Source organism: Muscardinus avellanarius (assembly GCF_963383645.1).
Source record: "Muscardinus avellanarius genome assembly, chromosome: 2".
Classification (NCBI taxonomy): Eukaryota; Metazoa; Chordata; class Mammalia; order Rodentia; family Gliridae; genus Muscardinus; species Muscardinus avellanarius.
This window is the reverse complement of record NC_137787.1, coordinates 73,654,498-73,667,127: the sequence shown is the minus strand read 5'-3', so window position 1 is coordinate 73,667,127 and position 12,630 is coordinate 73,654,498. Positions and strand designations below refer to the sequence as shown.

General features: G+C 43.1%; 1 protein-coding gene across 1 annotated transcript in view; it reads right to left on the bottom strand.

The window, feature by feature from the left end:
• The window catches only part of DPP4 (dipeptidyl peptidase 4), a gene marked incomplete at both ends in the record, with an annotated part of 95,298 nt that extends 94,644 nt beyond the window's left edge, over positions 1 to 654 (bottom strand). The window contains 2 exons of the mRNA XM_080689390.1: positions 80 to 465; positions 524 to 654. Of these exons, the coding sequence (XP_080545516.1) occupies positions 80 to 465; positions 524 to 654 (517 nt within the window). The remainder of the gene's footprint in view (positions 1 to 79; positions 466 to 523) is intronic.
• Positions 655 to 12,630: the final 11,976 nt, after the last annotated feature.

Genomic DNA, 12,630 nt, shown 5'->3' with positions numbered 1-12,630 from the left:
CTCCTTGCTCCCCAGAGTGAGATAGAGCCTGACCCCTTCTCCAACTGCCTTATCTTTTTTTCAAATGCTTCAGACTTGCCTTTGTTGAGCAGAACCAGGGGCACGGTGATGACGGTGACCAGCCCGGCAGCACCCAGGAGTCCCAGGAGAACCTTCCAAGGTGTCTGCAAGCCGGGCGATGGAGGGCAATTAGCAGGAAGCCTTTTCTGGGGTCCGGATGCGAGGGTCGGGGCCTGGGCTGCTGCAGAGGCAGCGGGGTTGGCTGGTGGGCGAGCCTCGCGCTGGGAGGGCATGGGCTGGGAGGGTTTGGTGAAGTTCTGGGTCTCTGAGCACGTTAGAGTCGCCTTCTCTGCCCCTGCAGACCTGAAGTCCGGGAGGGTTTGAGCGTGGGGTTTATGGGCGGCTTTCTCTGGGACTTGCAGGGCTCGTGCCCAGGTCCTAGCAAGAAATCCCCAGGTCTGAGAGCTCAGGAAGAACCACAGGACTTTGTTTCACCTGTTAGAGCGGCCCTGGGGCTTCCAACTAGAGGTAGTCTTTGGTCCGCTCCCGCGAACTTCGGGGCGGTTTGGGGTGAGTTGGGCGAAGAGGCATCTCCATCGCGACCCCGGGGGGTGAGGGGGGGGAGAGCGAGCCGCGCCCCCCACTCACCTTCATGGTTCGCGTCTCCTCCGAGCTGCGCAGACCGAGCCCGGGTGCAAAGTCACCGCGAGCGGCGCGTCAGGCGTCCTGCTCCGCTGCTCCGCGCTGCGGAGTCTCCGGGGCTCGTCAAGTTTCCACCAGAGTTAAACATTAGTGAGCGTCCAGCCCGCTGGGTATAAAGGCGCCGCGGCCAGCTGCGGGCGGGCGGCGCGGGACCAGGCTCGCGGGCTCCGGGCTCTGCCACCCCGGCCGGGGGCGCCCGCGAGCGAGGCAGAGGCGGGCCCGGGGGCCACGGGGCCTGGGGTGTAGCCAGGGTGTGAGGATGATGGACGTGGGCACCGCGGTCGGCCTTATCTGAAAGGGACATCTGCCTTCAGCTCCTGCAGCCTGGTATGAACGGGCGAGGGGACTGAGACGGAGAAGGGCAGAGGGCTTGGCAAACCCTAAGGCATGCTGCTGGACGCTAAAACTAAAACCCAGGCCTCTGACTCGAGCCAATGAAACGTATACTGGGCAGAGGAATGGTATTTGACTCTGTCTAAAAGACAAAGAAAGAGAGGGGAGGTTTTTTTTTTTTTTTTTTTTTTTTTTCCAGTACTGGGGATGGAACCCAGGGGCATTTTACCTCCAAGCTACACCCCCTGCCCTATTTTTTATTCTTTATTTTGAAACAGGGTCTCACTAAGTTGTGGAGGGCCTCACTAAGTAGCTGAGGTTGTCGGCGATTCTCGGTTTCAGCCTCCCGAATGCTGGGATTACAAGTGTGCGCCGCCAAGCCCGGCTGGTTGTTCATTTTTGAATGGCACTTAGAGACTGGGTATCTGCATTCCCTTTCCTCAGGAATTTACCCTGGTCTTGCAGGCTTTCCTTGTCATCTGGTTGCCAAAAATAATAACGGCAACAACTCGTTTGGAACTTTTCCCCAAGCACCACTCTGTTGGGCTCTGTACACAGGAGGAAGCCTGTGTACAGAAAGGTTAAGTAATGTGGACAAGTCAGCTGGGATGTGACAGAATCAGAGTTCATGTTACTAACCACTATTGCATATGGCCTCTTGTAAGTCTTGTAAATGGGCTTTGGAGACGAGAAAATGGACACCTGGGGCTTCTCCTTCAGAGAGCTCCACTTTCTGCCCTGAAAGTTTTTCATTCATTTGTTAATCGATTCCCACATTCTCCCATTTTTTCCCACATATCCACAGGCATTTGAGTGGTTAGAGTGTGCCAGAATCTCTTCTAGATGCTGGAGATACAGAGGACAAGACAGGTAAGGTGTTTCTCTATGATTTCCTCCTCTCATGGGGATAAGAATTTTATGAGGTCCCCTCAGCTTGTTCACTCTAGCAAAACAAAGTCAGCAGAGTTCAGAGATCAAAAGTGCAAAGTCCTGTGGGTCATTATCACGTTATGCAGAAGTTCAAGACTCCATTCCTCATTTCCAGTCCAGACTTTGAATATAAACTTAGGCATCTTTCCCCTTTTCCCACTCGTTGCTTATTATTCCTAAATACACTCACCCCCAACTCCAAAGCTTCAAACTGAACACAATGTTCTCTGTCAGCTTCATTAAACCATTTATTGAGAAGCACTACCTTCATTAAAAGCATCCTCATTCGTCATTCACAAAACCTGAATGTTTAGGTCACCGTGGTTTTTCTTCATACTTCAGCTGCATCTGCTTGGTTGACCACTGCTATAGTTTCAGTGTGTCTCCCAGAACTCACGTGTTGGAAACTTAATCTCTGATATAGCAATGTTAAGAAGTCGGGGCTAAAAGGAAATGATTGGGACACAAGGATTCTGCCCTTGCTAATGGATTGATGTCATTATTCTGGGAGTAGGTCAGTTATCAAGAGAATGAGCTCCTAAAAGAAATGAGCTTGGTCTTGCTTACTTTTTGCTTTTTTCTCCTTCTTCAGTGGTGAGATGGCACATTTGGAATACCTTCACTACATGTGGTCCTCTGACCTTGGCTTCCCAGCCCCCAGAATAGTAAGAAACATATTTATTTATAAGTCACTCAGTCTAAGTCTGGCATGGTGGTACCTGTCCTTAATCCCAGTACTTGGGTGGCTGAGACAGGAGGATTGTAGGTTCCAGATCAGCCTCTACAACTTAGTGAAACTCTCAGCAACTTAGTGAGATCTTGTTTTAGATTAAAAAAAGTATTAAAAAAAAAAGGAGCTAGAGCTGTAGCTCAAAGGTAGAATGCAATCCCCAGCAATAAAAATAAATAAATAAAATAAGATGAATAGTGGGCTAGGGACACAGCTCAAGGTAGAGTGTCTTTGTCTTCCATTCCCAGTATTATACACTGAAAAAAAATCATCCGGTCTGTAGTATGCTGCTATAGCCACACATAGTAGTTTAAAATGGCAATAAATTCCTTTCAGTTCTGATTTATGAGTATCTCTCAAATACACTTTCACCTCCCTCTCCCAGTGGCTGAAGAAGGAGAGTCAAGAGTGTTACTGGAGCCTGTGAGCTAGAGCTGTGAACAAGACTTCCCAAAGATGACTGCAGGGAATGGTGCCTGACTGAGGGCTCATTGCTACCTTTTGTTCTCAGCTGCTGGGGTTCTCAGCAATGGTGGGGACCACATGAACTTTGGTGATGGGAGCCCACCTACTTGAACCTGTGCTTAGCCTCCAGACCAGCACCATGGCATCTGACATTTATCAAGTCCTAGAAGCCTGGGGGGGGGGGGTTGGTGGTTGACATCCACAGGACAGATCATCTTATTTTCGTGAGAAACAACCTATTCGTGAGACACAGATATATTTACGCTCTATGTCCATTTCAAAGAACTTCCACATGCCTCCACTTTCAAAGGATTTTCCTATGACTCGGTATGCCTTTCCTTTCACATGTCCCCAGTCTTTCCATGTGTTTTTCTAAATCTTTAACCAGCTGGCCAACACATTAGCCACCACTTATGAGTCAGTGTAGATATTATATCACGCTATCTCTTTTTCCACAAAAAAAATGGGAAAGCAGATGTACTACTCAAAGTTCCATCTTTCAATAAGATCTCCTTTCTAATGAGTTTCAGGCCATCCCTGATAAGGTCTGTTTTTTTTTTTTTCCCCTTTTTTTCTTTTTGTGGTACTGGAAATGGAAGCTAGGGGAAGGGACCTTCTACCTCTGGTCTATACACTAGCCCTATTTTATTATTTTTTAAATTTAGAAACAGAGTCTCACTAAGTTGCTGAGAGCCCCACTAAGTTGCTGAGGCTGGCTATGAACTTGGGATCCTCCTATCTCAGTCCCCCAAGTACTGGGATTAGAGGTGTGCATCACCATGTTTGCTTCCCTGAGGAGGCCTTTGATGGAGCAGTCATCCCAATAGCTAGTGCCAGATTTCTTTGCAAAGGCTGATTCTTCTCCCTCCCTGATGACTTGGCCACAGGAAAGTGCATGAAGCTATAGGTGAGTATTAAATGAGAGACATTGACTCAGTGGTTAAAAAGGACTATAGGATCTAAGTCCTTTGAGCCTGTGCTTTTCTTGAGTCTTCTTGACCTAGTGGCTTAATTTCCTATTCATATAGGTACTCTTTTTACTGAACAATAGAACTCCTCTCCACAGACCCAGTTGTATCCTTTGGTGGTAAAACTGTTTGTTATGAGTAGCTAGATTATGTAGTCACTTGGTATTATGAATTGAATTGTGCCCCTCCACCTTCAAGAAAGTTTATATTGGAATCTTAACTTCACAAACTTCAGAATATGACCTTATTTGAAGATGGGATCTTTACAGAAGTAATCAAGTTAAAATGAATTCATTAAGATGAACCCTAATCCAATATGACTAAAATCCCTACAAAAAAGAAATATTTAGTCACACACAGAAATACACTAGAAAGGAGACACAGGGGAAATACGATCACCCACATGCCAAGGAGAGACACTTGCAACAGTCCTTTGTCTTGAAGTCCTGAGGAGAAACCAACCCTGTGGACCTCTTGATTTCAAATGTCCAGCCTCCAGTACCATGAGAGAATACATTTCCCTTGTTTAAGCCATCTAGTTTGTGGTCATAAGTTATAGCAGACTTTGCAAAGAAATTCACTTGTAGTTACACAATCTTCCCTTCAGTTTCTATAGGACCCAGTAGCAAAAGAAGATTCTACAATTGAAGTGATAAATAGTCATTGGCTATTGCAGCCAGCCTTCAAGAAGGCCCCAAAGTTTTGGCATAATTTATTATAACTATAAATAACTAATCAGTTGGCAAAGATGGTAAGGCTTTGTTTGAAGACCATAGGATCTCTTCTATTACTCTACTATTTGGCTTTCCAAAGCCCCAATGCAGGATCTCTGGCTGCCATGGATACATTTTTAAATATTTTTTATTCATGCATTGTATTTATACATCATACTGAGGTTCACAGTGATAGGAACATACATGCACACAGCACTTGCTTTCCTCTGGACCCCACCCCACCACTGCCACTTGTACTAACTATTGTGCCTGCTGGGTCATAAGATGCAAGCAGCAGGGAAACTGGCACTGCAGCCTGTACTTACAGTGCCCTCTCTCCAGGCTCCAGTCAATCTGCCCCACAGATTACTGAGCAAATGGTTGGAAAAGTATACACAAATGTCATACATATATAATGTTTCCCATATTCAGATTTCTGGCAGGTATTACTCTTCTTCACAGTGGATGTCAAAGGTGTAGTTGACTTATCCTTCTAATTAGAAGGGATACCCCGACATGAGGTAGTCTATTGAATCCCTTGAAACTTTACAAAATTTTAATGGGCTCTAACCTCTTTGCTCTCCCTATATTTGTCTTATTTGTCATGTAAGAAATCTACTACTTACTGTTCACCAGGTCCATTTGGCATAATGTTGCCAGTAACAGAGGAATATGATGTTTTGTGGGTTGTCCAGATGATCAAGGTTCTGGGAGACTGTATCATGACAGACAGCAAAAGACCTGACATAACCCTGACATAAGCTGCTAGAAAGACACTGCTGTCCATTCCAAGTGGAGGCATAACATTTTGATATTATTTTGGATATTTTTTATTAATTAGACTCAATGAAAAAAGAGTGCAGATTAACTGCCCCAGAGGCGACATCCATATTTTTTGACCCAATAAAGTTACCACGTCTGAATAGAAGCTGAGATTGACCCATAGTCCATCATACCACTGCACAAGTTTAACAGCACTTAATTGATAGGAACTAAGCACCTCTACATATTTCAGGCTTTTGTGAGTGGCACTAAATTCCGCATGTATCCAAGAATGAAGTGTTACTTTCAGCTTTCCATATTCATGTGGACAGACAGTACCAGGGCTTCTACTGGGACTTTCCTTCCTTAATATCTCTTCACAATTCAGGGAACAAATGAGCCAAGGAACACAGGCTGCCTCCCTGAACTGGAAAAAATGAGGAAACAGATTTTCCCCTGGAGCCTACAGAAGGAACACAATTTTGCTGTCACTTAGATGTGAGCCCCATAGAACCTGTTTCACACTTCTGACCTTCAGAACCGCAAGATCTTAAATCTGCATTCTTTGAAAGCACTGCAGTTTGTGGTAATTTGTTGCGACAGCAATAAGGAAATAATACACACAGTGGTGTTTTAACCTCATAGAAATCAGCATAAGCCTAGGGCCAGTATTTAAGAACTCCAGGGAAGTCTGAGTATATCTGTTACTACATGTAATTTTCAAATTGAGCTGTACATTGTGTGTCCTTCTGGGGAAAGTTTGGAGGGAAATGTAAGGTATGTACTGTGACAGCGTTTCAGGGTCCTTGCTCAGAAAGATCTGACTCTGTTTTGATATGACATTCTGGGGCTATTAACTAGTTTGAGTTTGGGAACTTGGAGAGAGGATGCTATGTTTTAAATGCTCTCTCCAAAACTCATGTTGAAATGTAATTGCTATGGTGGTGACAATGATAAGAGTAGGATTTGGGAAAGATGATTAGGTCATGGGGCACTGCCCTCATTAGTGGATTAAGGCCATTATCTTGGGAGTGGGGTAGTTACTGTGGGAGTAGAGTCATTATAGAAGGAGGAGTTCAGCCCTCCCCCTCCATTCTTGTGTGCTCCCTCAGTACCTTGCCAAGGGATGCCCTCCACCATGTTATGATGCAGCAAGCAGGCCCTCACCAGATACAGCCCCTGGATCTTGGATCTCCCAGCCACCAGAGCTGTATGCCAACTAAACTTCTATTATTTATAATTTACCCAGCCTATGATATTCTGTTACAGCAGCAGCAAGCAGGATGGAACAGAGTCCACAATTTCTATATTACAGAAAATCAAGTCAGATTTATACCCAATAGACTAGAATTTTTCTGTTTATTATTATTTTTTATTTATTTTTATTTTTATTTTATTTTTTGGGTGGTACTGAAGGTGGAACCCAGAGGCTTTCTACCTCTGGGCCATACTCCCAGACCTATTTTTTAAATATTTTATTTGGAAACAGGATCTCACTAAGTTGCTCAGAGCCTCACTAAGTAGCTGAGGCTGGCTTCGAACCTGTACGATCCTCCTGTCTCAGCCTCCCAAGTGCAGGGATTAAAAGCGTGCGCCACCACGCCCGGCTGAATTTTTCTGTTTAAATCAACTATAATTTATAATGCTTAGTGAGATATGGAGGAGGAATTACAAGCACATACTTGTAATTCCAGGACTTGGGAGCCTCAGATAGGAGGATTGCAGATTCAAAGCCAGCCTTGGCAACTTAGCAAGGCTCTCAGCAACTTAGTGAGACCCTGTTTTCAAATAAGAAATAAAATAGGACTGGGGGTATAGATTGAAGGTAGATATATTGAAGGTTCAATCTCCTGTACCAGAAAAAAAAAAAAGAAAAAGAATAAAAATGCTGTCCATGTACTCTGTTCTTAAGTACTTCATTGCTATGGTTTGGATGTCCCATAGAGATCCATACATTAAAGGCCTGGTCTCTAGTGCTATGCTATTGGCAGGTAGTAGAGACTTTAAGAGATAGGGTTTTGTGATAGGTCTTTAGGTCAGTAGTACTGTGCCCTTAAAGGAGATTGGGAAACCCTAGTCTTTTTCTCTTTCCCTCTTTTTTTTTTTTCTAGAGATATGATGAGTAGTTTTTGTTTGCTGTGAGTTCCCCACCATGATAAGCCTCACTACAGTCTCCAAACAACAAGGTTGAATAACATTTACATCATTAATTGATCAAAACCTCCCAAACTGTGAGTTGAAAGAAATATTTTCTTTTTATAAGTTGATTGTCTCAGGTATTTTGCCCTAGTGATGGAAATCTACTAACATATTGATGATAAATGAGTCGCCATCATTGCAGGTAAAACACTAAGATTACCACATTATCCCTGCAAAAGTCTATGTTAATAGCCCTTTTCAAGATCCCAAGCCTAAGAGTTGAGGTTACCTCAAGTGAACCATGACCCTGGAGGGATGGAACCAATGTCAGACTGTACAAAGCAGAAAGAATAAATAATAAATACTTCAATCTTCCCTTTCTCTTTTCAGTATGGTACTGATTCTTCCATTGGATGAGGCCAACTGAAGACAGTTCAAAAGATTCTGGACTGTAGTCAATGGTATCAGCAGAAACTACCTCCCAGGGTCATCCTATATATATAGAAGAGAAGGGCACAGAATGCATGAGGGCCCAATTTGAAAATAACCAAATATACCAGTTCAACTCAATTAAAGTACTTATTACTTGCTAAACTATCTCCTTATTGAGTTTGGAAATATTCCATTTATTCCTTTATCTTTCTCTACCATTTTTCTCTCTGCAGTATCTAATAAAGAAACCAGAAGCCATCCATAGTCAGTAACTATCAGTTAAACAAGTGAAAAAATAAAGTGATAATGAAAAATGTTAACATGAAATCCTCCTCTGTGTTCTTGAGGGCTTGAACTGGAAGCCTGGAAGAAATAGGATCTTATACTATACAGAGAGATAGGGAGGGAGGGAGGGAGGGAGGGAGGGAGGGAGGGAGGGAGAGAGGGAGAGAGGGAGAGAGGGAGAGAGAGAGAGAGAGAGAGAGAGAGAGAGAGAGAGAGAGAGAGAGAGAATAACACCCAGGGAAGGGGCGACAGTAGGTAAGAGAGAGGACAGATTCTACTGCTCACTCTCAGTGCTGGAGGAAAACTAAAGGCAGAACAAAGATACATAGCTGTTCACTTTCTCACTGGACAACTTCCCTCAACCTAAACAGGGAACTCTGCTCCACCTGTGTGAGAATAGCTTGTTGATGCCCTGGGCCAAATTCCACATCTCATCTTTCTTGGACTTCAGATTCCAACTCAATTCTTTCAGGTCACCAATACTGACTTCACCTATTTCTGTTCAATTTTTTCCTTTCTTTATCAAACATGTTAGGGAAGATTATCATGCTTGTGCCATAGGTCAAACCCATTTATATCAAAATTCATTTCTATCAGGAGATATGTAGATGATAGATAAATAGATGATAGATAATCCTTTGTATAGTCTCAAACCAAGAACATATACACAAAGATTTGAGCAAGAAATATGAGGGTCTCTGGGGAATATCTATTATTTTCATTTTTTTCAGGATATAGAATATTCTAAAGAGTGCTAGGACATGAAATTTGGCCTGATATTTTCTTCAATCTTAACTTCAATCTTCATCATGTAACATGTAGTAGATTCAGTATCTACATGTGCTAGATGTGTTAGTGATGCTGGATGTTCATGACACAGAGACTGGGGTTAGGGATAGAGTGTAGGGCTGGCCTGTGACTGCTATACTCTAGGGAAAGAAATAGCAACAAGTAATGGAAGAGTATCTTTGAAGTTTTGCATTGGAAAGAAACCCAGTCAGACTCTAACTTTAGGTGTAAGAATCAGAAAACTGTGTACTTTGGATATATAAGAACAGGAAGAATTAGAGAGAGTGAGAGTCAATAAACTTTTGAGGTTGCAAAATTAATTGGAAAGGTACCTCTCTGAAACTTGTTTTTTAAAGAATTTAAGCCATGCTTATTTCTACTTGTTAACATGTAACACTAAAAATTATTTCCCAGAGATTCAAAATTGAAACTGCAAAATGAAGCACATCTAGTAGCTGGAATAAATAAAGTTCAACTACCAAGAAGGCAGTGTCTTGACAACAAAATAAACAAAGCAGCAGAAGATACTCACAAACCGAAACACAAATGGGAAACACAGCAGAAGGAAATCCAGTACTCTGAATGTCAGATCCGCTGCAAAAGGCCTGAGTGAGCGACTGACCTGGTGTGGCAGCCTGTGCCATCTCAGGATGCTGGCTTGAACTGCAATTGCTGTCTGTCATTGCGGCCCCAAGAAATCCTGACAAATAATCCAAGAACCTAAAGTGCAAAAAGTGGCAGCAGAGCTCCAACATCTTAAGCGACCAGCACTATGCTTCAGGGATGTAGAAAAAGACCAAAAGCCTGTGCACTCACCAGAGGCAGCAGCCGGAGCAGTGCACTGTGCCCTTCAGAGACCCAGCCTGCAAGACAGCAAGGTAATCATGTTGAATTACTCATTACTCAGTGGAAGACCACCCAGAGCAGCCACAGGACCCCAGTGGGCTAAGACCTGGCGGACCATCTGGAGGCAGTCCAGTTAGAGCCTCTAGAGACACAGGAAAGGCGAATAGTGCTCAAGACACTGCACAGGGTCATAGGGAGTAACTCCAAGACTACAGGCTGGTGTGTGTAGGGAGGTGCAGGGCCAGGGCAAGAAGGCACAGAGCACAAGGCCTGAGATTGCAGAGTCCAGGATGGAGAGCACAGGGCCAGAGAGCATGGAGCCCAGAGCCAGAGGGTGCGAATCCCAGAGCCGAAGGGCATGGAACACAGGGCTGGAAAGCACAGAGTCAAGAGTAGGGAAACACAGAATCCTGAGCTTACGTAGATCTCATTAACAGTGACATCCAAAGCCCTGACACCTAAACAAAAAGCTGTCAGAGGCAAGAGAGGGGGGCAAACATTTATAAAATGGGTCCAAAAGCCAACGACAAAACATACACAATGATTCTAAATGAATACGACAGACACTTGTGCAACAGAACTCTGCCGATTAAAATAATGGTCAAAGAAAAGTATGCCTTAAATACTTGCAGTGAGCAAAAAAATAGAAAAAGCAATAAAAATTCTGCCATCAAAGAAGATCTCTCTTGCTCATGGATAGGCAGAATAAATATCATCAAAATTGCCATTCTGCCAAAAGTGATCTACAGATTCAGTGTAATTCCTATCAAAATACCAACAACATTCTTCATAGACCTAGAAAATCAAGCATGAATTATATGGAGAAAGAAAAGACCCAGAATAACAATAGCAATTCTCAGCAATAAGAACCATGAAGGAGGCATCACAGTCCCTGAATTCAGATTATATTACATAGCAATAGTAGTTGAAACAGCATGGTATTGGCACAACAACAGGCATGTAGAACAATGGAAAGAATAATAGAAGATACAGAAACAAATCCACACACTTATAGTCAATTAATCTTTGACAAAGGGGCCAAACTCATATGCTGGAGAAAAGGCAGCCTTTTCAACAAATGGTGCTGGAAGAACTAGCTATCGATTTGTAGAAAGAAGGAACTAAATCCTTACCTCTCACTGTGCATGGGAATCAACTCGAGATGGATCAAAGATTTGGAAATTAGACCAAAGACTGTGAAGCTATTAGAGGAGAGCATAGGCTCAACACTCCAACATACAGGCACAGGCAGTAACTTTCTCAACAAGATGTTCAGAGCATAGGAAATTAAAGCAAGAATTAACATGTGGGAGGGCATCAAACTAAAAAGTTTCTGCTCATCAAAGGAAACCACCAAGAACCTAAAGAGAAAGCCTATAGAATGGGAGAAGATCTTTACCGGCCACCACTCTGATAGAGGACTAATATCCAGAATAAACAAAGAGCTCAAAAGACTCTACACTAGCAAAACAAATAACCCAATCAAGAAATGGGCAACTGAACTGAATAGACACTTCACAAAAGAGATACAAATGGCCAATAGATATATGAAAAAATGTTCTACATCATTGGCCATCAGGGAGATGCAAATCAAAACTATGCTGAGATTCCATCTAACCCCAATTAGATTGGCAAGCATTAAGAAGTCAAAGAACAACAAATGCTGGCAAGGATGTGGGGAAAGAGGAACTCTTTTACACTGTTGGTGGGAAGTGCAAACTAAGTCAGCCACTATGAAGATTAGTGTGGAGATTCCTTAGAAAACTGGAAATGGATCTACCATATGATCTGGCTATACCACTCCTGGGTATTTTCCCAAAGGGGTTGAAATCAGAGATCAGAGAACCGCAGTAATATATACATACCCATGTTCATAGCAGCACAGTTCTCAATAGCCAAAATATGGAATCAGTCTAGGTCTCCATCAGCAGATGAATGGATTACAAAACTATGGGAAATATACACAATGGAATTCTACTCAGCAATAAAGAAGAACAAAATCATGTTATTTGCAAGAAGATGGAAAGATTTGGAGAACATTATGTTAAGTGAGGTCAGCCAGACACAGAAAGAGAAGGGACATATGCCCAAACTAGGGAGTACTAAGGATACTAGAGGGACTCCAGATAATGGAGGGGAAACCTTAGCAAAGCTAGAAAGGAAGGATAGGAGAGGAAGGAGGCTGAGGTTGATTAAGAGAAGAGCTACATTCGAATATGTGTGTAAGTGTGAATGTAGCATTGTCAACCTGGACACTCTTTGTTGGCAGGGGGAAAGGACAACTGGGGGGCACCAAGCAATGTGTGAATGTATGTTATTTTCAATATGATCTACATAAAAATAAAATAAAAATTATTTTCCAGCTATGACAGTAGTGTTCTCCTTGCCCAGTGGCCAGTAGTACCAAATAAGGGGATCATTTTACATCCAGTGCTCATGAAGAAGAGTATTTCCTACCTTATACCAGCCAAGAGGTGAGGAGGCAGTTCTCTTTTTCCTCCTCTTTCTTCCCCTCCTCCTCCTCCTTTTTCTTTTT